The following is a 27773-nucleotide window of genomic DNA, read 5'->3' as shown; positions in this document are numbered from 1 at the left end:
TGACCGTAGCCACGTGACGTTTCACAACAGGAAAAAGTCGGGATGCATTTTAGGAAAGTGGTTCAGACAGCGGATGCGGAACGACGTATGAATGAGGACTCGGCAACTTTTCACCTGTAAGGAATGAAACTATTCGTAACATTTAGCAATTTATCAAGTATGATTTTTTTTATATTTGGGAACGTTTGTGATTGTAATTTAATCCCTCGTTTTATGAATGTATTGACGCACATAGTGTCGATCATTTGATAATATATTTATTTAGTTTTATGTTTTAGGTTGCTGCACAAGTAATAGTTTATTTTTCAGTAATAGTAGGCTAAATATGGTTAGTAACATTGCGAGAAAGACATGTTGGCTTGATTGTGGAAGTCGGACCTGTCATATGATTCTCATGTGCTCATATTCTATAAACATGCTTTTGCTTCCGTAGTAAATGACCACTAGTCTTTCGGCTAAAGGTTCGAAACCCAGTGCGAGTGTTAAGTTTCAAAATTGATTTACCTGAGAGGTTGAGACAGATCTTGAACAAAATTATTCCAGTGTATTATATTATTAGTTAGTTAGTTAATTAGTTATTACTAATTATTAGTATTATTACAGTCTTATTTAGACAAATATTTAAAAACGTTATTCATATATAAAATCAGAAGTAATAACAATAATGACAATACATCACTTTTTATGGTCAAAGCAAAGTCCGTAAAGTCAATTAGGTTTCAAATTTAGTTCAGTCATCATAGTCAAAAACAATGATCACAAATTGAAAACATAATACATTTTTTTCCCACCAACAGTAAACAACCAGATAGCCTCGCTATGGTAAAATAACATACCAGTGATATGTGAAATTATAGTAATATAAACTAGAATAAAATACAGCAAATACACGTAAACCAATATAATGACTTTTTTTTTTTTTTTGCTGTGCATTACTTTAACTACAGCCAATAAGCAAAGGGAAAAACATGTTGCTAATGATGACCACTTCAAAAAATGTTTGAAATACATAGTGAAGCAAATAAAAATCAAATTTATTTATATAGCCCTTTACAAAAATCTGGAGGTTCTCAAAGTGTTTTACAACAAAGCAAAATATAGTACATGATAAATAAAAGGCAGGAAAGTACCATACAATAAAATGCATCACACTAAAAGTCATTAGAACCAATAAAAAAAAAAAAAAAAAAACAGATCAAATCCAAACACATAAAAACCCTAAAAAATAAGCTTCCCTTGTCAGGAGAAAAAGCTCGTCTAAAAAGTGGGTCTTTAACCTAGATTTAAAAAGGCCTGGATTAGTGATGGTGCAGATGTCAAGGGGCAGGCTTTTCCACATCCTGGGGGCAACAACCGCAAAAGATCGATCACTCGACCTTGGAACTTGCAGAAGAAGCTGGCCGGAAGAATGAAGAGCCCAGCCAGGGTTACAGAATGATAAAATCTAGTAAGTAATAGTAAGGAAGAAATCTACCATTGTTAGGAGGCATTTGTAGTTGGGGAAAAAATGGAATTCACGTTTGAAGCAACAGAACATATTACCCATCCCACCAGGTAAGAATTAAAATGACAGGGGACCTGTCAAACTATAGGGCTAAAAGATGTGTCTAAGTCAGCCGATTTCCTTAAAATTTGTCAGAACCATTAACATGTTTTAGTTGGTATAAATGCCCTAAATGACCACTTTTAAAAGCCATTTGGCAGCGGATGCAGCCAGGCATACATAATTGTTTTTCTCGTCAAGAATCGAATGCGCTAACCACCAGGTTAAAAAACAGACCTTAAACTCTCGGTTAGCACTACTCTTAACTGGAGAAGCGAGGTTCATTGGCGCGTCCCTGTATGACTTTCCTGTTATTATCAGTGTCTTACAGTACCTGATTCTGGTTGTTGACTGCTGCCTTTCACAAATATACTGATGCCACATGGCATGCACTTATATATACTTTGTGCTTGAAGTTTAGTGTGGAGGAACCAGAGACAAAGTGAGAGAAGGTGAGAAGATATTTTCCACAATGCACATTATGTTGGCAAAGAGGTACCAACCATGCAAGTTAAAGGAACAAAACTCCTGTCAAATAAAAACATGACTGACAAATAATCTACTACTGTAAAGGAGGAACTTGACGTGTAAGTGTATTTCATTTTGTAACTACAGCATTGTACTCACAGTCCTTGTATTTACATCCACTCTTGACTTCTGACAACATTAACCTCTGTAGGTTCTCCTCTTGCACACGAAACTCAACGTTTTGGGGACCATGGATCAACCTCTGCTTCAAAGAGATACGGGGAGAGGTTGTTGCTCCTGCAGAATGCTAAAGCAATGGCTGCCCATACTCTCTTGGCTACCCAAGTACAACTTTAAATGGCTTCAGATGGATCTCCTTGCTGGCCTCACTGTCGGGCTTACAACTGTCCCGCAGGTCTTGGCCTATGCAGAAGTAGCAGGCCTTCCTGTGGAGGTCAGTCCCATCTGTGAAATGCATTATCCAATATTTTTTCCCCATTTGATTTTAAATATATTCATTGAGCTGTTTGGGGAACCGTTGCAATCAAGTGATTTGTTTTTTGTTCCGCTCGTCTAAAGCCAAAGTGTTAGCATTGTGTAATATGAAAATTTAGGCATCCAGCATGTCATTGTACCTAAGGAGTATTTCGTTGCAGCTTTGCGAGCTTTAGAAAGAGAATCTCTTTCAATCACATGATTGAGCCCAGTTACTACTCATGTGATTTGATTGTAGAGCCTTACATTTTAGTCACATGCACATTTATGTACCACTTACGTGCACCTCTGTTTATTGAAGACTTTTACCTGAAGTCAGCTTGATTAGACTCAAGCACAACTGCAATATCATGAAAATAGGCAGTATATAAAATTACAGTTGTACACAGTTAACAGTATTGCCACCACTTTTCAGTTAATTAACAACATTTTGAAGAGATATTTTCATATAATTCATGTATTTGTTCATTGCTATTATAATAATGTGGATAGCTCATCTTGTCATTATTCTGCTATCAGAGCTGCTATCACTTAATTAATGATTTTATTCAAGTTTAATGGAAGAACAAATATTAATTCGCCCCATCCCAGTCAAAATGGATTGGACATCTAGTGCCATCAACCAATGAGTTAATTGAGGGCCCCGTACTGATAATAAAAAATCGTAATTCATTCATGAAATGGTTAAATATACTTGTGAAAAATTTGATACGCTTCTTTCAATTCTATGAAATTCACAAGAAAAAGATCATTTCAACAATCAACAAACGATCTTGGCCCATTCCTCCACACAAATCCTCTCTAGATCTGTCAGGTTCGGGGCTGTCATTGAAACACAAAGTTTCAGCTCCATGCAAAGATTTTCTATGGGATTGAAGTCTGGAGACTGGCGTGGCCACTCCAGAACCTTGAAAAGCTTTTTACGCAGCCACTCCTTGGTCAGCTTGGCTGTGTGCTTCGGATCATTGTCATATTGGAATATCCAGCCACGATTCATCTTCAAGTCTCTGACTGAGGGAAGGAGGTTGTGGCTCAAAATCTGACGGTACACTTCACCATTCATCCTCTGCTTTATATAGTGCAGTCGTCCTGTCCCCTTTGCCGAAAAGCAGCCCCAAAGCATGAGGTTTCCACCCCCATACTTCACAGTGAGGATGGTGTTCTTGGGATTGTACTGATCCTTCTTTTTCCTCCACTCACGACGATTAAAGTTTGAACCAAAAAGTTCGACTTTGGTCTCATCTAACCACATGACTTTCTCCCATGGCCCCTCTGCATCATTCAGATGGTCCCTGTAATCCTCTACTGACAGTAGCCTTTGAAACTGTGCATCCAGCTCTCTTCAGGTCTTTGACCAGCGCCTGCCATGTAGTTCTAGGCTGAGCCCTCACTTTTCTCATAATGAGTGATGCCGCACAAGGAGAGATTTTACATGGAGCCCCAGTCCGAGGAAGATTATCAGTCATGTTTAGCCTTTTCCATTTTATAACAATTGCTGCAACTGTTGATTGTTATTCTCACCGAGCTGCTTTCCAATTGTCCTATTGCTTTTTCCAGCTTTGTGGAGCTCAACAATTTTTTCTCTAGTATCTTTTGAAAGCTCTCTGGTCTTACTGATGGTAGCAGTTGGATTATGACTGACTGTGAGGTGAACAGGTTACAACAAAGAGCTGAAACGGGTGGTGGGTTGTTACTCCTGGGGTAAAGGTGGACTTTTTTAAGGTAGACTGACAACTGTTCGAGTGTCATAATCATTGCTGATTCTCAGGAGGACAAATACTTATCAACCCCAGTAAATTACTAATAAAAATATTTTTAAAAATCATACAATGTGATATCTGGATGTTTTTTTTTTTTAATATGTCTCTATGAGTGGAAATGCATCCATGATTACAATATCAGAACTCTTCCCTACTGTATTAAGTAGGCGAACTTGGAAAATCACAAGGGGTGCAAATACTTCTGCTCCTCACTGTATGTAAAGAAAAAAAATGTGTTACACCAAAATACAAACGGTGACTGAACTGACTTTCCCCTCTCAGGGTATAAATTGATATATTGTTATTACATTGGATTTTGTACAATTCATTTTGCACACAGTATGGGCTCTACTCTGCCTTCATGGGAGGCTTCATCTACGCCCTGCTCGGGACATCTAAGGACGTGACGCTGGGTCCCACCGCCATCATGTCGCTACTTTGCTTCTCGTTGGTGGGGGGTGAGCCCCGCCGTGCCGTTCTGCTTAGCCTCCTGTGTGGAGTCATCCAGGCTGCACTGGCATTACTGAGATTAGGTGAGTGGAGGGAACCACTCGAGTCATGGGAAAATGGAGGGATTTAACTCACTAACACTTGACCTCACTAACACAAAAGTTGTCAGATTCTGTGTAAGCCTTTGCATTGATGTAAGCATGACAATTGTTGTTTTACCTTTTGAAACCTGGGTTAAAATGAACTTCCTGCTTGTAATCACTGCACGTTTTGCTTAGCCACCCTCAGCAAGAGTTTTGATACACAGCTTTGTCATCTGTTGCAGGCTTCCTCTTAGACTTCATCTCATTCCCCGTTATAAAAGGCTTCACTTGTGCTGCGGCAATTACCATTGGCTTTGGCCAGGTGAAGGTAAGGTCATTGTTTTAATTACACCAAAATTCCATACCAACTTAAAAAACACGAACATAAGAGAAATACTATGCCCCCTTACAATTGCAGCTCAGTGGAAACATAGTTATTATTCTCACTAAGAAAACTTTTAAGAGGTCTTTATGATTAATAATATAATTGGCGAAGAGTCCTTATATGCGTTGCGAGATTGTGCAATATTAGTCGGGTGGCCATCAAAAGCATGTTTCGAACATCTGAAAATATCAACATTGGTTTGGCACCAATATTGACATTACCTCTAAAGCAGGGGTGGGCAAACCGGTCCTCGAGGGCCGCAGTGGGTCCTGGTCTTTGTTCCAACTGACCCAGCACGGATAGTATAACCAATGAGGTTTCAGCAGAAATGAGAAGCACCTGACTGCAATCGACTGATTGCACTTGTAAAACAGCAGATTGGTGAAAATGTGTCGTCTTAATGGGTTGCAACAAAAGCCCGCACCCACTGCGGCCCTTTGTGGAATAGTTTGCCCACCCCTACTCTAAAGTGAATGCACAAGCCAGCAACCTTTGTACATGAGGTGATCACAGCCTAACTTGCTGCTATGACTTATGACCTCTACGTCTCTCCAAAAGGTGATGCTTGGGCTTGTTAAGTGAGCAGAATATTTCCATTCATGATGCAGAATTAAAAACAAACCAAAAAAAAAAAAAAAAAAACAATAAATGAAAAATAATGAATTATTAAGTCATCACATATACTGCATCACCAGAAAAAAAGTAGTCCCTATGAAATGTAATGAAACACATCATTTATTAGTAGAAATCTATGCAAAAGCCCAGCGAAATGTATCTATGGAATCACTCATTGGCATTGCATTGTCTGGACTTGCCTGTCTGTATTTGGAATCCTTTGCTGTCCCCTAGTGGCGATTTGGGGTCATCTAGCACCGCAATAGTGTAGCGACGCGACACTACTATTGGTTCGTTCACAGGCACAAAGACTATGGGTACAGTACTACAGCTGTCCAAGCGAAACACCATCACTTTAAATAGCTGTTGGCATGACATTAGCTTCCTTGAGTGTTTGTCAAGCATATCTGAAGTATGGCTGTCTTGTGGGCTGATTCCTGTTGATAATTTTAACGTGGGTCACAGAATTTATAACTTGAAGAATTCACACCTTACCATTATAAACCTCAAAATGGCAACATCACACCCATAAGGGAAATAAGAGATTGATGTTTATTTATAATGAAATTATTGTGATTGTTATAGTGAACTTTCTGCGATTACATTACATTCCAACATTTTACCTCTCACTGAAGCTACCATAAGCCTTTGTGAGCCATACAGTGGAGCAAATAAGTATATAGTCAACCACTAATTGTGCAAGTTCTCCCACTTGAAAATATTAGAGAGGCCTGTAATTGTCAACATGGTTAAACCTCAACCATGAGAGACAAATTGTGGAGAAAAAACCCAGAAAATCACATTGTTTGATTTTTAAAGAATTTATTTGCAAATCATGGTGGAAAATAAGTATTTGGTCTATACCAAAAGTTCGTCTCAATACTTTGTTATGTACCCTTTGTTGGCAATAACGGAGGCCAAACGTTTTCTGTAACTCTTCACAAGCTTTTCACACACTGTTGCTGGTATTTTGGCCCATTCCTCCATGCAGATCTCCTCTAGAGCAGTGATGTTTTGGGGCTGTCTTTGGGCAACACGGACTTTCAACTCCCTCCTCACCCCGTGGCGTCAAAATGATAACAAGAACGGGGAGCAAAAATCCCACAACCACACGGGGGGACCTAGTGAATGACCTACAGAGAGCTGGGACCACAGTAACAAAAGCTACTATCAGTAACGCAATGCGCCGCCAGGAACTCAAATCCTGCACTGCCAGATGTGTCCCCCTGCTGAAGAAAGTACACGTCCAGGCCCGTTTGCGGTTCGCTAGAGACCGTTTGGAGGATCCAGAAGAGGCAGATGAAACCAAAATAGAACTTTTTGGTAGAAACACAGGTTCTCTTGTTTGGAGGAAAAAGAATACTAAATTGCACCATACCCACTGTGAAGCATGGGGGTGTAAACATCATGCTTTGGGGCTGTTTTTCTGCAAAGGGACCAGGACGACTTATCTGTGTAAAGGAAAGAATGAATGGGGCCATGTATCGAGAGAATTTGAGTGAATATCTCCTTCCATCAGCAGAGGCATTGAAGATGAGACGTGGCTGGGTCTTTCAGCATGACAATGATCCCAAACACACAGCCAGGGCAACAAAGGAGTGGCTTCGTAAGAAGCATTTCAAGGTCCTGGAGTGGCCTAGCCAGTCTCCAGGTCTCAACCCCATAGAAAATCTGCGGAGGGACTTGAAAGTCCGTGTTGCTAACTACAGCCCCAAAACATCACTGATCTAGAGGAGATCTGCATGGAGGAATGGGCCAAAATACCAGCAACAGTGTGTGAAAAGCTTGTGAAGAGTTACAGAAAACGTTTGGCCTCCGTTATTGCCAACAAAGGGTACATAACAATAGATTGAGATGAACTTTTGGTATTGATCAAATAATTATTTTCCACCATGATTTGCAAATAAATTATTTAAAAATCAAACAATGTGATTTTCTGTTTGTTTTTTTCCCCACATTCTGTCGCTCATAGTTGAGGTTTCACCATGTTGACAATTACAGGCCTCTCTATTATTTTCAAGTGGGAGAACTTGCACAATTAGTGGTTGACTAAATACTTATTTGCCCCACTGTATGTTGACATGGCAGAGCCTTGTTAGCACTTTGCCCTTGATCCGAAAAACTCATTATTTTGAGTTGAACAATAAATATAGTAGTGAAATATTGACACTTTTCCCATAACATCAGTTGAGTTGTTGTTTTATCTTTTACCGAATGTTAATTAAAAAAAAACTCAAATTTGTTACTTTTATCATTACAGGTGCACAATGTAAGATTTACACTTTAATTATTCATGAAAATGGCCATAATATTTTATTAGACATTAAAAAAAAAAAAGTTTTCTGGAAGTACTTTTTAAAAAAATGAATCTCAATGGTTAAGCGGGAATTTTTCCATTTTAAAAGACGGTTTATGCGTCGCAAATTTGTTCCAGTCGTCCTGGTGGCCACAGCTTTGTACGCCCTGTGAACTAAAGCTGTGCCAACTTTGACATACAGTCTGAGTTATGTCCACCCTCTTAGGCAAAAAAAAAAAAACATTGTTACGAATCCCAAAGTACTCAAGACGACAAGACAAGCTAAATAAAGATATGCTGTCATTTGACGTTGGGTGTGGTTTGTGATTTAGCAGGTGACTCTATTGACCGGCGTTCTGCCGCGGCTACGTTATTTAGCATGTGGATCCATTGACCCGTGCAAAGATTGTCTTTACGCGTGTATATATTTAATCGGTAATTAAATTAAAATGGATGTCGCAATTAAACTGTCTTTGTGGATGCTGTCAATGCTTAACCAAATTATATATTACTTTGCCAATGTGCTTATACATTGAGAAAAGTAGCCCTCCCTCACTTCGGTCATATCGACATAAACTAACCTGGACCTCGTATCGCTGCTCTTTTAATCGTCATTACTAAATGTTGGCATCAGAGGTTGCGCTAGACATTTTCGTTGTCTGTCATTTTGACTGACAGGGTCATAAAAATCCGGTCATAATCTATTTTTACCCGTCACTTAAATTTTTAAAATGATAATGATGACATATTCAATAGTATTTAGTTTTCATTCATTTTTAATTAATATTGTAACGCTTGCTTGGCGGCGAAAAATTAGACACGGAAGTCGTGGTATTTTTCTCCCTCTTTTTACTCTGCTTACCGCCAACAACACCAACAAAACAACAACTCCACCCCCAAAGAAAAAGACGCAACTATATAGACCCCAATCACCAACGTCACACAATGATCTTAATTGTGGTTGTCAGCCCAAAATCTTCTAAATATATATTAAATGCATCTTACCAGATATAAAATGACTACTACATAGTCTGTGGTGATCGTTTGGTGCCCAGATTTCTTGTCGAATTACAGCAGTCCAGCTCACTCTCCTCTTCGGGTCTCTCAGAATACGGTAGAACTTCAAGTCTCTCCGTCTATCTTCTCTGTTACTGCAACCAACCGCCACACACGCCTTCACCATTTTGATTATTAATGTTAACGAGCAGAAAAACACGCCGGTGTAGGTTCACTATCCTCTTCCCCTCACTATCCACTCGCTCTCGCTATACTGTATAAGCTATATAATTGGCCGAGGAAATGCTGTCCCGTGAAATGCCTGTTTAAAAATGTTCCCGTTGTTACTTCTTGCGTTCGCTTAAAAGTGCCCATTTAAAAAGGAAAAGCGATGGATGATACTCCACGCAGAGCGTATTATTAACAAATGTTAAAGTTGTATAAACATATAGCGAGAATAAGGAACGTCGCTGACAAGCGCAGGCCCCGGCGAGTGGATAGTGAGGGGAATAGGATAGTGCACCTACACCGTAATAGGAGGCATGCAGGCGGCAATCTAGTCCACCAATTGGATGACGCGCTGGCACACCGGGTGCACCAATAAGAACCTCGCGTTGATGTGTCAATCACGGTGCCGCCGCCAGACCCCGGTGACGCTACAATATTCTGACAGAATAGCCAACGACGTCATGCATTAAGAGAGACAATAGCTAATTAATATGCTCATTCGCCACCCTGTGGTCTGGGGTGTGAATTGCAACCTGTCAAAATGACGGACTTCAGTTTTTTCCGTCACCGTTTTAAAAAAACGGTCAACGACGGAAAATATTCGGTGAACGCGACCCCTGGTTGGCATTATTACATTGAAAACATCTTGCATGAAAAATAAAAACAATGCAGAATACTCGTCACTTGCCACTAAAAATTAAAAAATAAGAGACCTGCAGAAGCCTTGTCGCTTGCCACTTAAAGTTCTTTTCTTGCCTATTCTCCAATGTGAAGCGGTATTCTGGCAACCAGAAGGGGGAGGGCATTTTGTGCTAATCAATATTTTTATCTTGTTGCATTTTAGGCCATCAACCCTACATTGTTCACCTATACAGCATCCAGCGGGGCATCAAAATACAATTAGCAATAATATGTTAAGTCCACGACCACATATATTTGTTTGATAACGGTTTCGGATTTTTAAAGTCGGACAACACTGGGATATCAGTTAACAGTTAAAAAGTCATTAGCGGACAACTCTAGGCTTTATTCTTTCCTCCCTATGTCAACTTAGCATATTCTGAGCTTTTGTCTCTATTTCTAGAATATCCTGGGACTCCGCGATATTCCCCACGAGTTCTTCCCTCAACTTTACTTCACATTTCACAAGATCTCAGAGGCCCGAATAGGCGATGTGGTCCTTGGTGTGCTATGTATAGCGTTGCTTGTGATGTTGATGACAATGAAGGCAAGTCTAGGATCTGACAATGATGCTACCAGGTTCTCCATTGCGGCTAGAAAATTTGTGTGGGCTGTTTCTACAAGTCAGTACCAGTATATGACACATCAAACATTCCTCCTTCAGTGTGTTTTTGCAATGGTTTTCATTAAATGTCTTTTGTGTTTTGATCAGTGCGTAACGCCCTCATAGTCATAGCCGCATCTTTTTGCGCTTTTTCCTGGGAGGCCTTTGGCCACCATGTCTTCACAATCACTGGGGAAACCTCCCAGGGTCTGCCACCTTTCAGTCTGCCGCCTACTACAGACACCACAGAGAATGGCACTGTGGTAACGTTTGGAGAGATTGTAGAGGTAAGAAGACCATGATTAAGGGCATGATATCAATTCATAACACTTCACACATACTGATTTCTTTATCTTCTCTTTCTACGATGCAAAGGGCTTTGGGGGAGGTCTTGCTGTGATTCCTTTCATGGGACTGCTGGAGAGCATTGCAATTGCAAAAGCATTTGGTAAGTTTTTCAAGGAAATAAAACTCCAGGTGCGTAATCTCTTCAAAGCCACACTCTCTCTAAGTCTGTTAACTCTGTCAGGGTGTAAAATGGTGTAAATGATACATAGGAAATGAGGAACTGTATAGAAAATTGATGGATGAAATCAAGGGCGTAGGTTTGCATAGGGACGGTAGGGACATAATACCACCAACTTTTCAGGATGCTCAAATTGTCACCACCAACTTTCAAGTTTCAACTTTCATCTTATTTGCATTATATAATTAGTTCAGTTAAATAGGTATTTAGATTGTCTTCACATTTGTTGTAAGGATTGAATTGACCCTACCATTATTAAGTGAATTATTTTCATTATGTTCAGACTTACAGTTCCCCCTTTTCACTTGCTGAACGTGCCGGTCCATTTTTTTCCCTCAAACGCATATTTGATTGGCTGCTAACTTGGACCCCTCCCACCCGACACAAACACACATGCACGGCCCTGACAGCATTATGTCATGCCGCCTCCTTTGCCCCCTTCAAAGAAGAGGGATATTAGAAGTTTTTTTTTCGGCCAGCAGTAAGTGAAGGAAAAAGACGTCAATGTTGTGGAGGCGGGAAACACACCACTAATTTTGCTACTGAAAGTCCGGTCTGCATCAGGGCGAGCATTACATCAAACTGTAAACTTGCTAATCTGTAAACTTGCAAATTGTTTTTAGGTCAAACTTACTCTTCTTTAGTCACCTGAAACCTACAAGCAAGCATCAGCCCAGATATGTACATTATTATTATTATCATTATTTTTTTTGTACCCAATTTAACGTTTAAGGTGTGCTTGCCTCACTGAGCTACAAGATGTTTCCGGATCAGAGTGTAACCTCACACTTTACACTTTACGAGTCAAATTTTGACTTACCTCTTTGTGACCATGATTGTTTTGCCCGCTCCCAGCTATATGGCCCTGTCTTACATTGCTTTATTAAAAGAGGAACTACCCCTTCCCAACTACAAACATACTTACTGCATTATCAGTCTCCACATTTTATTCATAGCACATGATAAGCTTTTGACTTTTTGTTTGTTTTGTTCTCAGCCAGGCAGAACAATTACAGAATAGATGCCAACCAGGAACTGTTAGCAATTGGTGTGACCAACATCATGGGCTCCTTTGTGTCAGCCTACCCTGTCACTGGCAGTTTTGGAAGGTGCGTGTGTGTTTGAGTTTGAGAGAGTTAAATATTTAAAGAGAGTGAATTGAAAGAGTGGTACTTGTACTGAACTTATGTTTTTTTTGTCACATTTAGGACTGCAGTGAATTCTCAGACTGGGGTTTGTAGTCCAGCTGGAGGGATTGTCACAAGTGAGTGGACACGCTTTTGCATTGATATATTTTACTTCATGAAATCAATTTTGCAGCATTGCTTTTGTCATTATTTTTTTTATTTTCCCAATTACACTGACCAGCCATACCATTATGTATAATATGCAGCTACAACTAATCAGTTTGTTAGCTTTTAAAAGAATCTATAAAAATTGACTGAAGTGACATACATAATTTGCTGATTTGAAAACTACCCTTTACTATTGTGTGGCAGTAATCATATGAATAGATATTGTATATTATAGAAATACTGCATATAAAATGATGAAGTATAACCTGCCATATTATTTTACCACAACTATGCACTTTTAAAAGTCACACTTTTTTCCATAGTTTTCTTGGGTCTGAGACATAACTGAGTGCTGTAAAATGGGCCTTCTGGGCTTGCGATTTACTTCCGGACTTGACAGAGTTGTTCATAAATCATACTGAAGATGACAACTTTGATGAATTTGGTAGTGATTTGGAGTAAACCCAAGAACATTTGTATAATTACAATGCGGAGCAGAAGTAGGTATTTGCACCCCTTGTGATTTTGCAAGTTGACCAACTTAGAAAATAGGTAAAGGTCCGAAAATTTAATCATAACTATTTTTCCACCTATATAGACACATTCTTAAAAAAGAAAAAAACCCGGAACTGACATTATATGATTTTTCAATCATTTATTTGTAATTTACTGGGGTTCATAAGTATTTGTACCCCTGAGAAAATCAGTGCTAATATTTAGTACAGAAGCCTTTGTTTGCAATTACAGAGGTCAGACGCTTTCTGTAGTTCTTCACCAGGTTTTTACATATGGAAACAGGGATTTTGGTCCGTTCCTTCACACTAATCGTCTCTAGATCTGTCAGGTTTCAGGGCTGTCATTGAGAAACATGAAGTTTCAGCTCAATCTTAAGATTTTCTATGGGATTGTGGTGTGAAAGCTGACTAGACCACTCCCAAACATTGATACAGTGGGGCAAATAAGTATTTAGTCAACCACCAATTGTTCTCCGACTTGAAAAGATTAGAGAGGCCTGTAATTGTCAACATGGGTAAACCTCAACCATGAGAGACAGAATGTGGAAAAAAAACAGAAAATCACATTGTTTGATTTTTAAAGAATTTATTTCCAAATTAGCGTGGAAAATAAGTATTTGGTCACCTAAAAACAAGCAAGATTTCGGGCTGTCAAAGAGGTCTAACTTCTTCTAACGATGTCTAACGAGGCTCCACCCATTACCTGTATTAATGGCACCTGTTTTAACTCATTATCAATATAAAAGACACCTGTCCACAACTTCAGTCAGTCACACTCCAAACTCCACTATGGCCAAGACCAAAGAGCTGTCGAAGGACACCAGAGACAAAATTGTAGACCTGCACCAGGCTGGGAAGACTGAATCTGCCATAGGTAAAACGCTTGGTGTAAAGAAATTAACTGTGGGAGCAATTATTAGAAAATGGAAGACATACAAGACCACTGTTCATATCCCTCGATCAGGGGCTCCATGCAAGATCTCACCCCGTGGCGTCAAAATGATAACAAGAACGGTGAGCAAAAATCCCAGAACCACACGGAGGACCTAGTGAATGACCTACAGAGAGCTGGTACCACAGTAACAAAGGCTGCTATCAGTAACACAATGCGCCGCCAGGGACTCAAATCCTGCACTGCCAGACGTGTCCCCTGCTAAAGAAAGTACACGTCCAGGCCCGTCTGCGGTTCGCTAGAGAGCATTTGGATGATCCAGAAGATGACTGGGAGAATGTGTTATGGTCAGGTGAAAACAAAATAGAACTTTTTGGTAGAAACACAGGTTCTCGTGTTTGGAGGCGAAAGAATACTGAATTGCATCCGAAGAACACCATACCCACTGTGAGGCATGGGGGTGGAAACATCATGCTTTGGGGCTGTTTTTCTGCAAAGGGACCAGGACGACTCATCTGTGTAAAGGAAAGAATAAATGGGGCCATGTATCAGGAGATTTTGAGTGAAATTTTCCTTCCATCAGCAAGGCATTGAAGATGAGACGTGGCTGGGTCTTTCAGCATGACAATGATCCCAAACACACAGCCAGGGCAACAAAGGAGTGACTTCGTAAGAAACATTACAAGGTCCTGGAGTGGCCTAGTCAGTCTCCAGATCTCAACCCCATAGAAAATCTGTGGAGGGAGTTGAAAGTCCGTGTTGCCCAACGACAGCCCCAAAACATCACTGATCTAGAGGAGATCTGCATGGAGGAATGGGCCAAAATACCAGCAACAGTGTGTGAAAAGCTTGTGAAGAGTTAAAGAAAACGTTTGGCCTCCGTTATTGCCAACAAAGGGTACATAACAAAGAATTTTTCATAAAAAGAACTTTTGGCATTGACTAAATACTTATTTTCCACCATGATTTGCAATAAATTCGTTAAAAATCAAACAATGTGATTTTCTGGGGGGGTTTTCACATTCTGTCTCTCATGGTTGAGGTTTACCCATGTTGACTATTACAGGCCTCTCTAATATTTTCAAGTGGGAGAACTTGCACAATTAGTGGTTGACTACATACTTATTTGCCCCACTGTATGCGATTTACACAGCCATTTCTTGGCCAGCTTGGCTGTGTGCTTCAGATCATTGTCATGTTGGAAGATCTAGCCATGACTCATCTTCAAGTCTGTGATTAAGGGAAGGAATTTTACCATTCATCCTTTGCTTTATACAGTACAGTCGCCCTGTCCCCTTTGCCGAAAAGCAGCCCCAAAACATAAGGATTCCACCCCCATACTTTACAGTGGGGATGGTTTTCTTGGGATTGTCCTCAACCTTCTTTTTCCTCCATACACGACGAGTAAGGTTTGCACTAAAAAGTTCTACTTTGGTCTCATCTGACCACATGACTTTCACCCATGACCCATTTGCATCATTTCGATGTTGTCTGGCGAATTTCAGACAGGCCTTCACATGTACTGGCTTCAACAAGGAAACCTTCTGAGCAATGCATGTTTTTAAACCATTGCATAGTAGTGTTCTCCTGACAGTAGCCTTTGAAACTGTGCATCCAGCTCTCTTCAGGTCATTGGCCAGCTCCTGCCGTGTAGTTCTAGGCTGAGCCCTCACTTTTCTCATCATGAGTGATGCTTCACAAGGAGAGATTTTAAATGGAGGTAGATTATCAGTCATGTTTAGCCTTTTCCATTTTCTAACAAATGCTGCAACGGTTGATTTATTCTCATTAAGCTGCTTTCCAATGTCCCATGGCCTTTTCCACTTTTATGGAGCCCAACAATTTTTTCTCATGTGTCTTTCAAAAACTCTCTGCTCTTGCCCATGGTACCAGTCAGTTATGGTTGACTGTGGGGTGCACAGGTGACAATTATGAGCTCAAACAGGTGGTGGGTGGGTGGTTATTCATGGAGTAATGGTGGACTTTTTTTTAAGGTAGACTGACAATTCTTTGTGTGTCATAACTATTGCTGATTCTCAGGGGTACAAATATTTATGAACCCCAGTAAATTACAAATAAATTATTTAAAATATCATACAATGTGAGTTCCGAATTTTTTTTAGATTATGTCTCTATAAGTGGAAATGCATCGATGATTGAAATTTCAGACCTCTACCTATTTTCTAAGTGGGTGAACATGCAAAATCACAAGGGGTGCAAATACTTATGCTCTTCACTGTACATATAAAAAGTGTTGTTTAGGCCATAGTTATCTTAATAAGTAGGGCTGTCAAACGATTAAAATTTTTAATCGAGTTAATTACAGCTTAAAAATTAATTAATCGTAATTAATCGCAATTAATCTATAATCCATAAAATATGCCATATTTTTCTGTAAATTATTTATATTCTGTAAAATAAATTGTTGGAATGGAAAGATAAGACACAAGGTGGATATATATGGATTTTCCCATTGGCAGTGTATCAAATACTTGTTCTCCCCACTGTACATTCAACATACGGTACATAAGGACTGTTGTGGGCATTTCACTCTACTGTCATTTAAATCTGTCTATGCTGTCCTCATTCCGAAGCGTCTACTTTTTCCAAAGCTACAGCTAGTGAACGAATAATCAGACTTCTTCCTTTTTCATCTGATTTATTAATAAAATAGCCTCAAACCATTGTCCTCTTTAGACCGTCATAAAACTACAAAAAAAAAAAAGTACACAAGCATTGCATTAGCAACAACGTTAGCTTAGCACGCTATACAGGCTCACTAAACATAAACAAAAAGCGTCTCATACAAAAAATAGAACATTTCGCTTACTAACATAATATGTACATTCTTTACAATAACCATACTTACGGACAAATCTTGTCCAAGGATCATATAAGCACAACATTATCAGCCCGAGACGTCGTGCAGCCATAATGAACTGGCAAGAAAAAAATAAACCATGTCGCAAAGCGACCACAAGTGCTGCAGCACAAAAAGTCTTGCTGTAAAACTTACCAAAAGGCAGAATACTGTCTGAGCGGGACATGTGCGTTAATTGCGTCAAATATTTTAACGTGATTAATTAAAAAAATTAATTACCGCGCGTTAACGCGATAATTTTGACAGCCCTATTAATAAGTTAACATGTTATGTTAATAGACACCTATTAAACCAGTTGTTCCTTACTTTATTGTTAAAACTGTCATGTATAATGTTTTTTTTCCCTCTCCCCTCTGGTGTAATTTATAATTCAACAAATACTATTAAATCATACTTTAATGATTCACATAGCTCCACAAAATCCAACAGAAAATATAGTTTTGATGCTAGTTTTTCATAGTAGACTTTTTTTTTTTTAAATCACGTTTAATATTACAATAAGCTAAAATTTTGTTCATTTGGAATGAAACAATATCTTTTTCTTGCAGGTGTGATAGTGTTGCTCTCTTTGGCGCTTCTCATGCCAGCCTTTTACTACATCCCAAAAGCTTCTCTTGCTGCTGTTATCATTTGTGCGGTCGCTCCCATGGTTGACTATCATGCCGTGGCAAAGATGTGGCAGATACACAGTATGTTTCGGGATTTACCGTATTGGCCTGAATATAAGACGGCCCTGATTATAAGACGACCCCCTCTTTTTCAAGACTCAAGTTTGAAAAAAAGACTTTTTGAACACCAAATTAATTTTTATACAGAAAAAAATTACAGTACATCCGAAACAAATGATTATATTGATATATTTGAGAGAAAAAGCATGTTATTTTGCCTCATTCAAACCTTAATATCTGAACATTTAAATATGTCAACTAAAGTGCAATCACATTCGTAAATGAATGGCTTCCGGTTTTTGAAATGTAAATAAACCAATCTATTGTGATAAAACAACAAAATTGCAATAACTGCATTAACCATCAAATTGAAGTCTAACTGTAACTGTAGTCTTGAAACAAATCTGAATAAGGAAAAACATTGCAATAAAATAATGCAAACTGGTTAAATTAAAAAGAGTAGCTGAGATCTGTCATTACAGAACATTGCTTCAATGATATCTGGCGCCATCTAGCGTCGGGAATGGGGAGAGTAGCTGAGATCTGTCATGACAGAACATCGCTTCAATTATAACTGGCGCCATCTAGCGTTGTGAATGGCTATAATGTCTAGACCGCGAATATAAGACGAGCCCCTCTTTTTCAGTGTTATTTCAATGCAAAAAACACCGTCTTATATTAGGGCCAATACGGTATGTAGTGTACACAAGCGCTTTGACAGTTTCACCTTATTCTGCTATGCCTCTGTGTTTTCCCCAGAGCTTGACCTCCTTCCCTTCATTGTGACATTCCTGATGAGTTTCTGGCAGGTTCAGTATGGAATCATAGGAGGTGTAGCTGTATCTGGAGCATTACTGATGTACACGCTGGCTAGGCCTCGAATAAAGGTATTACAGTGCTGCTCATAGTTGATTAAAAAAAGACCAAGTGTTATTGAGTCTATGAATTAATTAACTTGATGGAGAATGACTATTTTAGAAGATACCAGAGGTCCTCCATTAGCCCACCTTTAAGACACCTTTATTGAGTATTTTTTACCTTTGGTGTACCTGTCTTATTTTAAACTTGTGTAGTTTCGGGTCATTATTCAAAGTTAAAACGTAGGTAGTGACACAATTTTAACCAATCAAATTGTTTGTTCAAAGCAGCTTTGTGAGTGTCTTGAATGGGTGTGTGTATGACAGGCAAGCAGTCAGAGAATTTAGTGTAAACAGAATAATGTTGATAGAAGCCATTTACCGGTCATATTCTTATCTTAGGTTAGATTGTTTCTGACTTTTATGTATAGCCACTTCCCAACAAAAAAGTTCAAACACTAGAAACACCTTCATACATGCAAATATTGGCCTTTTTTGTCATTTAAACCCCAAGTCAAAATTGAATCAGTTTAAATTAACGTGTTGGGAAAATTCTTTCATCAAAATATGTCAAGAAACAAGAATCATATTACACTGCTATAAATTTCTTCTTTCATTCATTTTCAGTACCGCTTGTCCTCATGAAGGTCGCAGGGGTGCTTATCCCACCTAACTATGGGCAGAAGGCAGGGTACACCCTTAATTAGTTTTCAGACAAACATAGGGCACATAAATACAATGGGGCAAATAAGTAATTAGTCAACCACCAATTGTTCTCCTACTTGAAAACATTAGAGAGGCCTGTAATTGTCAATATGGGTAAACCTCAACCATGAGAGACAGAATGTGGAAAAAAAAACTGAAAATCACATTGTTTGATTTTTAAAGAATTTATTTCCAAATTAGAGTGGAAAATAAGTATTTGGTCACCTACAAACAAGCAAGATTTCTGCCTGTCAAAGAGGTCTAACTTCCTCTAACTAGGTCTAACAAGGCTCCACTCGTTACCTGTATTAATGGCACCTGTTTTAACTCATTATCGGTATAAAAGACACCTGTCCACTGTCTCAGTCAGTCACACGCCAAACTCCACTATGGCCAAGACCAAAGAGCTGTTGAAAGACACCAGAGACAAAATTGTCGACCTGCACCAGGCTGTGAAGACTGAATCTGCAATAGGTAAAACGCTTGGTGTAAAGCAATCAACTGTGGGAGCAATTATTAGAAAATGGAAGACATGCAAGACCCCTGCTAATCTCCCTAGATCTGGGGCTCTATACAAGATCTCACCCCGGGGCGTCAAAATGATAAAAAAGAACAGTGAGCAAAAATCCCACAACCACATAGGGGGACCTAGTGAGCTGGGACCACAGTAACAAAGGCTACTATCAGTAACACAATGTGCCGCCAGGGCCTCAAATCGTGCACTGCCAGACGTGTCCCCCTGCTGAAGAAAATACACGTCCAGGCCCGTCTGCGGTTCGCTAGAGAGCATTTGGATGATCCAAAAGGGGACTGGGAGAATGTGTTATGGTCAGATGAAACCAAAATAGAACTTTTTGGTAGAAACACAGGTTCTTGTGTGTGGAGGAGAAAGGATGCTGAATTGAATCCGAAGAACACCTATACCCACTGTGAAGCATGGGGATGGAAACATGCTTTGGGGTTGTTTTTCTGCAAAGGGACCAGGACGACTGATCTGTGTAAAGGAAAGAGTGAATGGGGCCATGTATCGAGAGATTTTAAGTGAAAATGTCCTTCCATCAGCAAGGGCATTGAAGATGAGACGTGGCTGGGTCTTTCAGCATGACAATGATCCCAAACACACAGCCAGGGCAACAAAGTAGTGGCTTCGTAAGAAACATTTCAAGGTCCTGGAGTGGCCTCCAGATCTCAACCCCATAGAAAATCTGTGGAGGGAGTTGAAAGTCTGTCTTTTCCAGTCTTCTTGGGTCTGAGAAATACGTAACTGGCTGCCGTAAAATAAGCCTTCTATTAACTCTATTAACTAGACAAACAAAACGTAGGGCACTTATATATAGCAAAAATGGGCCGGTCAAAAGTATTGGCACCGTCAGCCTAATACTTGGTGGCATAACCTTTAGACAAAATAACTGCGAACAAGCACTTCCAGTATCCATCAATGAGTTTCTTACAATGCTCTGCTGGAATTTTAGACCATTCTTCTTTGGCCAACTGCTCCAGGTCTCTGAGATTTGAAGGGTGCCTTCTCCAAACTGCCATTTTCAGATATCTCCACAGGTCTTCTATTGGATTCAAGTCCGGACTCATTGCTGGCCACTTTAGAAGTCTCCAGTGCTTTCCCTCAAACCAATTTCTCGTGCATTTTGAAGTGTTTTGGGTCATTGTCCTGCTGGAAAAGACCCATGACCTCTGAGGGAGACCCAACTTTCTCACACTGTGCCCTACATTATGCTGAACCATTTGTTGGTAGTCTTCAGACTTTATAATGCGATGCACACAGTCAAGCAGTCCAGTGCCAGTGGTAGCAAACCAACCCCAAATCATCAGGGAACCTCAGCCATGTTTGACTGTGGGGACCGTGTTCTTTTCTTTGAAGGACTCGTTTTTTCCCCTGTAAACTCTATGTTGATGCCTTTTCCTAAAAAGCTCTACTTTTGTCTCATCTGACCATAGAACATTCTTCCAAAACAATTTGGGCTTTCTCAGGTAAGTTTTGGCAAACTCCAGTCTGGCTTTTTTGTGTCTGTGGGTCAGAAAGGGGGTCTTCCTGGGTATCCTACCATAGAGTCCCTTTTTATTCAGATGCGACGGATAGTACAGGTTGATACTGTTGCACGCTCGGACTGCAGGAAAGCTTGAACTTGTTTGGATATTAGTCGAGGTTCTTTATCCACCATCCACACAATCTTTCATTGAAATCTCACGTCGATTTTTCTTTTCCGTCCACATCAAGAGAAGTTAGCTATTGTGCCATGGGCTTTACACTTATTGATGACACTGCACACGGTAGACACAGGAACATTCAGGTCTTTGGAGATGGACTTGTTGCCTTGAGATTGCCCATGATCTCTCCGTGCTCAGTGTGGTACACACAAGGACACAGGACATAGGTTGAGTCAACTTTAATTCATTTTAACTGGCTGCAAGTGTGATTTAGTTATTGTCACCACTTGTTATGTGCCACAGGTAAGTAACAGGTGTGGTTAATTACACAAATTAGAGAAGCATCACATGATTTTTCAAAGGGTGCCAATACTTTTGTCCAGCCCAATCTTTTGTCTAGCCCATTTTTGGAGTTTTGTGTGAAATGATAATGATTTAATTTTTTTCCCCATTTTCTTTTTGTGTTTTTTCATTGCAAGCAAAATAAATGAAGATATTACGATGAAAGCATTTGTAATTGCGATCATTTTCTGGCAGAAATTGAGCATTATCTGACAGAAATTGCAGGGGTGCCAATACTTTTGGCCAGCAGTGTAGTTCTGAATACCACCATGAAATGCTTCTGCACTTCTTTGTTTGTGTTGTGTGCAGATGTCTAATCCAGGTGTACTGCTAATCCAGTTGGGCAGTGGGCTCAGTTTTCCTGCTGCAGAACATCTGAGCCACATCATACACACTGAAGCGCTACAGGGTAAGTGGGCAATCAGAGGATCAAAACGATTTAACCCGAAACAGTGAAAAGTGGTCTTTTTCCTTCTTCATGTTCACCAGTGTCTCCTCCACGGTCAGTAGTATTGGATTGCCATCATGTCAGTGTGATAGATTACACAGTGATCAATGAGTTGAGCGACTTGCTGAGGCAATTCAAACACCAAGATCTGCTTCTGATCCTTTCCAGATTGCAGGTATACCCTATAATTATTTCATGAAATGAGTAAAACTTCAATAGTTACTGTATCTGTTTTTGTATTTTTCTGCTTCCTCTTAATGCTTTACCAACTTCTTTAGGTATTTGAAATGATTTTTTAAAAAAATGACTCGAACTTTTGATTAGTTTTTTTTCTTATACGCTTTACTTGTAGCATTTTGTCATTCAATGTGTTTCCTGTAGAGTACTTGGCCTTGCTTGCCTGGTCACTGTAACATGTCTTTTCTCTTTTTACCCCCACCCGCTCCCTCCATCAGCCAAATGTCTTAGAGATTCTTTTAGCCGCGGATCTGGAGGACTTTAGATATGCTGACACCATTGAGACAGCACTGCAGTGGGTTAAGGAAACCCCGATATTTGATGCAGGACGTGTACAGCCACTCTCTGAGGAGGAGGTTGTTGCTAGGGCACAATGAACTAAAACTAAATGGATGTCACAGAAGTGGTGATATCTTTAGGTGCTAACTGTACTTAGCAGGGTACTAGTCATTTTCTGTCACTGTACCACTGCAACTTTGAAAATCAGTGAATTCAATGTGACTGTGGTAACCTTAGACCAAATATGTAATTGTTTTTTGTTCTTATGAGGTTTTTTTTTTTTTTTTACATGAGTTTTTTTTTTTTTTAATATAAATTTCCTGAGCAGTTTTATCTCAACTAAATAAAAACCAATATAACTAATGCCATTTTTAGTTTTTGCTCTTTAGTTTTATTTTGACTGAACTGACCTACTAAACTACACCACTGAACAAAAAAAAAAAAAAAACTTTTCCCTTCTTATTTATATTTGTTCACCCGTCAAAATGACATGGCTTACTGAAAATACACGTTTGTTTTACTCAGTGGTTTTGACAGCACCTCTCTATCGTATCTTGAGTAAATACTTGTAATGTGTTTGGATTGTTCTGCGAAGAGGATGTTTTTTTTTAAGTATTATAAGTCATACGTTACACTGTGATTTATTGATCGGTATTATTTTACTTCGACTATAGTTAAAGTAATACTAAGCATTAGTATTAGTTTAACTATAGTTGAAGTAAAAAAAAAACAACAACAACATACAAACTGGACATTTTTTTTCTGTCAATCCTCAATGAAACACAATTGAACTGAAACACACTGTCGCTAATTCACATCTGGGTGGCTACACACTTGCCATAAAATTTGGTCTATTGAGTGCATCGGCCACATGCTTGGCAGTTACAACTGCATGTTGTTTTTTATTTGTTAGCTTGCTACATCTTGTCATAAAGGTTTTTTTGCCAATCCCTCAATGGAAAATTGCGCCACTTCCTTAGGTTTTGACGTTCAACATACAAATAAATAAATAAATAAATACAGGTATTAATGTCACAAAAGTTTGCATCATGCATCTTACCCTCCAGTGGTGTTGAAAAACTTACCCACAGCATGATGATACTTGATGAAAACTGAAATACAGACACTGAGCAGTTCTGTAAATTGTGGCACCCAGGAAAGATGCATATTTTATTTTAAGGTGTGAGCCTAGCTAGCTAGCTAAGTGCATGTTAAAGACACAGTGACAAAAATAGGGTAATTCATTCATTCAAGTAATTTGTAAGCAATTGTGCTGAATAGACACAAATGTAGTGGAGTAGGGATGCAATGCCCCCCAAAACCAGCAGTATTTAGACAGTGAAAAACAGTTTAACACACCGCAGGCCAGGGGCCCTTATCCAGCTTGTTTTCCATGTCTCCCTCTTTTAACACACATGAATGAAATGATCAGCAAGCTATGCAGGAGCCTGATAACCATCCTGATCATTTGATTCAGGTGTATTGGAGGAGGGAGACATGGAAAACAAGCTGGATAGGGGCTCTCGACCGGACTTGGGCACTCCTGCCGTAGGCCATCTCCTCAACTGAGTACTACACAGTGCCCAGTCTTTGCTAGGGTAGGATTTCCAAAAAAGAGGACACTCGGCCCGGCCTCAAGATACTGAAATTTTACCTGAAGTTCATTCAAAGATGGCATATCACTTTAATATATTTAAAGTGTGCCTCCTCCGTCTGGATAGAAAAATTCAGTTTTACAAAAAAAAAAAAAAAAAAAAAATAGCTACAGTGGGGCAAATAAGTATTTAGTCAACCACCAATTGTGCAAGTTCTCTTACTTGAAAAGATTAGAGAGGCCTGTAATTGTCAACATGGGTGAACCTCAACCATGAGAGACAAAATGTGGGAAAAAAACAGAAAATCACATTGTTTGATTTAAAAAAATTTTTACTTCCAAATTAAGAGTGGAAAATAAGTATTTGGTCACCGATAAACATGCAAGATTTCTGGCTGTCAAAGAGGTCTAACTTCTTCTAACGAGGTCTAACGAGGCTCCACTCGTTACCTGTATTAATGGCACCTGTTTTAACTCATTATCGGTATAAAAGACACCTGTCCACACTCTCAGTCAGTCACACTCCGCTATGGCCAAGACTAAAGAGCTGTCGAAGGACACCAGAGACAAAATTGTAGACCTGCACCAAGACTGAATCTGCAATAGGTAAAATGCTTGGTGTAAAGAAATCAACTGTGGGAGCAATTATTAGAAAATGGAATTGATAATCTCCCTCGATCGTGGGCTCCATTCAAGATCTCACCCCGTGGCGTCAAAATGATAACAAGAACGGTGAGCAAAAATCCCAGAACCACACGGGGGGACCTAGTGAATGACCTACAAAGAGCTGGCACCACAGCAACGAAGGCTACTATCAGTAACACAATGCGCCGCCAGGGACTCAAATCCTGCACTGCCAGACGTGTCCCCCTGCTGAAGAAAGTACACGTCCAGGCCCGTCTGCGGTTCGCTAGAGAGCATTTGGATGATCCAGAATAGGACTGGGAGAATGTGTTATGGTCAGATGAAACAAAATAGAACTTTTTGGTAGAAACACAGGTTCTTATGTTTGGAGGAGAAAGAATACTGAATTGCATCCGAATTAAATAGTGATTTAAAAAAAAATGCCTCTTCTGTATTGGCGTATCCTTGTACAAAATAATAGCTGTCTTTTCAATTCTTACTGTACAAATAAATAATCTGAAGAAATGTTCTTAATAATACCTCTTCTGTAGAAAATTCAGTTTTAACAAAAAGCTCTTTTCTCTTTCCAGTGAAATAATGTAAATTAAACCATAGCCTCAAGACTATCACTACAATTGTCGTTGATAAGTTCCGAGGCGGGTCAAGCTCCCGTTTGTCCCTAATGGTAAATGCATGTAAATAATGTATGAACGAGATGTTTACTGAGCTAAACCTACCAATTCTGTCCGGAAATTATGTCCTTGGTGCCAAATTCACTGGTAAAGATGTGGAAGAACATAAAAATGGTCAGTTAAAGAGATGGCTTGAGTGTCGAGGGCCGACTTGGTCCAGAGGTAGCTTTTTTATCAACACCTTTTTCTTGTGCGCATAGCCTTACGTCCCTGACAATGACATTATCCTGACAATGACATTAGCCTGTTTCAACAATCTATACTTTACCACCGTATGCCCAGTCTTTCTTATATATTATGTCCTCTGGTTGTCTTACATCTCTGACCGTTCTTGGGGGTAATTTACATTGCTATTTTTGTGTAGCGATCATAAATGCTACTATATGACAGACAACAAATACTTTAAAATTTTTTCAATATTTTTCAATAATTTAATTACACTTCCACCTTACTAAGGTTATATTTCTTTACAACAGAAAAGGTAAAGCTTTCTAAAACATGGCTAATTTATTTAGATATCCGTATTTTAGAAAAATAGGCCTACATGACTGTTGTGATATTTAAATGTTAGTCAAAGCAGTAGTACAACCTACAAGTAACTCGTTAGGAGAATTATCTAACTTTGCAATCTCCTCTGTATTAACAGTCCTTCCCGTTCACGTCGCTCTTACTCTATCCTCTACCTTTCTGTCCCCAGTGTCGGTCTCTCCGCCTTCGGTTCCAGAGATTTTAGTCACTTGAGGATTGTCATCTGTAGGACCATGACCCCAACAAAATGTTTACTGCATATGAAGGTGAATGACTTCACCTTGCTGGTGTCAAACTGGTCTTTTGGACGTCTGCACAAGTTGATTCATTGTTCACATTTTTTCCTCTGAGTCTTTGGCTTCGGGAAATGTATGAAGGAAACATCCTTAATGTGTGGATGGTCGTAATGTCAAGAGTCGATTCTACAAGTTCCGTAGCAGCTGTGTTTACTCGGCATGTTCTTTTTTTAAGATTACCGGCAGAAAACAAGCAGTCATAACGTGTTTTATGCGAGGGCGTGTCTGTGTTGACCCACTTCTGGGTTAGGATGGCGACGTCACAGTATAGCATTCGTGCGGTACGCTATTATTATTGTCATTCAGTGATCTAGATTGCACGCAAACAATAACCGAAATAAACTGACAAACAATTCAACCAGCATGTTTCCAAACACAGCAGTTCAAAACTACATATCCCAACATGGCTAGAATTGCTTACCTCACTGACAGCTAGCACCGGTAGCCAAGGCAAAAATCAAACATTGCTATAAAAGTTGACAATCATCGGCAGCGTAACAATGCAACGCCCAACAGGATTTTACAGATCACACCAGTACAAAGCTCCGACAGAAGTCAACAGTTGCCGAAAGGTAAGTTTAGCAAGTGTACATACCGATAGACTGTGAGCTCCTGTTTTCACGACTCGTGAAGGTTTGTTGGTAAATGAGAAATTATAAAGCCAGTCTGTGACTGCACACGCATTCGCAAATTTTTATCCAAAGTAGAATCACGGTATTTTCGACTTAATTACACATAAAGGTACATGAACATTTGATTACAAGTCTTAACAACTGGGCAGGCTCTTTTGGAACATGTCACAGGCAGCACAGTACCGTAGTATTCTGTTGAAATTGTCAGTCAAAAAGCCGGACATTTTCATGAATTTATAAAACCCCTCCGGACGCCCCGGGCAGGATGTAAAAAGTGGACATGTCAGGGCAAAAGAGGACGTTTGGTCACCTTACGCTAGGGTGGCCATTCCCACAACACCAAAAAAATAGGACACATTTTGACATTTAGTGAGGAAAGAACAAACTCACCATCAAACTAACATGGTCTCCCGATGAAAATACAATTTTCTACATCATAACAGTTATTTATTCAGTCATTTTCCATACCCCTTATCCTCGCAATTGTTAGATTGATGGCAACTATCCCTGATGGTATCATAAAGTGATTTCAATACACCTTGTTTATCACAGGAAATTTGACCTAAGACACATTTTGGCTTATGTGTATCAGAATAGGAGAACTATTTGGAAAGGGCAGGTTTTATTTATTGATTTTTTTTCTGACAATGCTTTTGCAAAGTGCATTCCCACAATGCAGAATATTAAGCATTAAATTAGCAAATTAAATTTGCATACAGTACATGGAAATAAGTGCAAAAATACACATCTCTTTGCTTCATAAATTTTTATGGTAACACTAAACCCAGCAATTAGTAAAAACACAATGTAATAGGTGAATAGAAAATATTTACAACACAAAATTAATGTGATAGAGGTTTTTTTCTCCATATTTAGCAGAAAAAACATATTTATGATAAGAGTCCTGCACCAACAACTGCAGCAACTTACTTAGTGTTGAACCTAGTGTGCTAACCAGGGGTGAGAGTGACTAGAATTTGGGGTGGGGTCTAACC

At 39.4% G+C, this 27773-nt stretch overlaps 1 protein-coding gene across 3 annotated transcripts; it reads left to right on the top strand.

The window, feature by feature from the left end:
- Positions 1–10: 10 nt before the first annotated feature.
- Positions 11–23113, top strand: slc26a11 (solute carrier family 26 member 11). Of its 3 annotated transcripts, none has more exons than XM_057844338.1 (15): positions 11–116; positions 1960–2130; positions 2223–2465; positions 4607–4799; positions 5042–5127; positions 10404–10623; positions 10713–10891; positions 10980–11052; positions 12128–12239; positions 12339–12394; positions 17262–17402; positions 18141–18268; positions 21758–21857; positions 21938–22071; positions 22352–23113. In XM_057844338.1, the coding sequence occupies exons 3-15, from the start codon at positions 2262–2264 to the stop codon at positions 22508–22510; spliced, it is 1785 nt and encodes a 594-aa protein (XP_057700321.1). In that variant the 5' UTR covers positions 11–116; positions 1960–2130; positions 2223–2261; the 3' UTR covers positions 22511–23113. The 3 variants fall into 3 exon arrangements, with proteins under 3 accessions (XP_057700321.1, XP_057700322.1, XP_057700323.1); XM_057844339.1 differs by having other exon boundaries at positions 21–116; positions 1965–2130; XM_057844340.1 differs by lacking the exon at positions 11–116 and adding an exon at positions 1236–1447.
- The last annotated feature ends 4660 nt before the right edge of the window (positions 23114–27773 follow it).

The sequence above is a fragment of the Corythoichthys intestinalis genome, chromosome 8 (assembly GCF_030265065.1).
Source record: "Corythoichthys intestinalis isolate RoL2023-P3 chromosome 8, ASM3026506v1, whole genome shotgun sequence".
NCBI classification, from domain to species: Eukaryota; Metazoa; Chordata; class Actinopteri; order Syngnathiformes; family Syngnathidae; genus Corythoichthys; species Corythoichthys intestinalis.
Note: the sequence above shows the minus strand (reverse complement) of the source record. Positions and strands in the feature narration are given on the sequence as shown.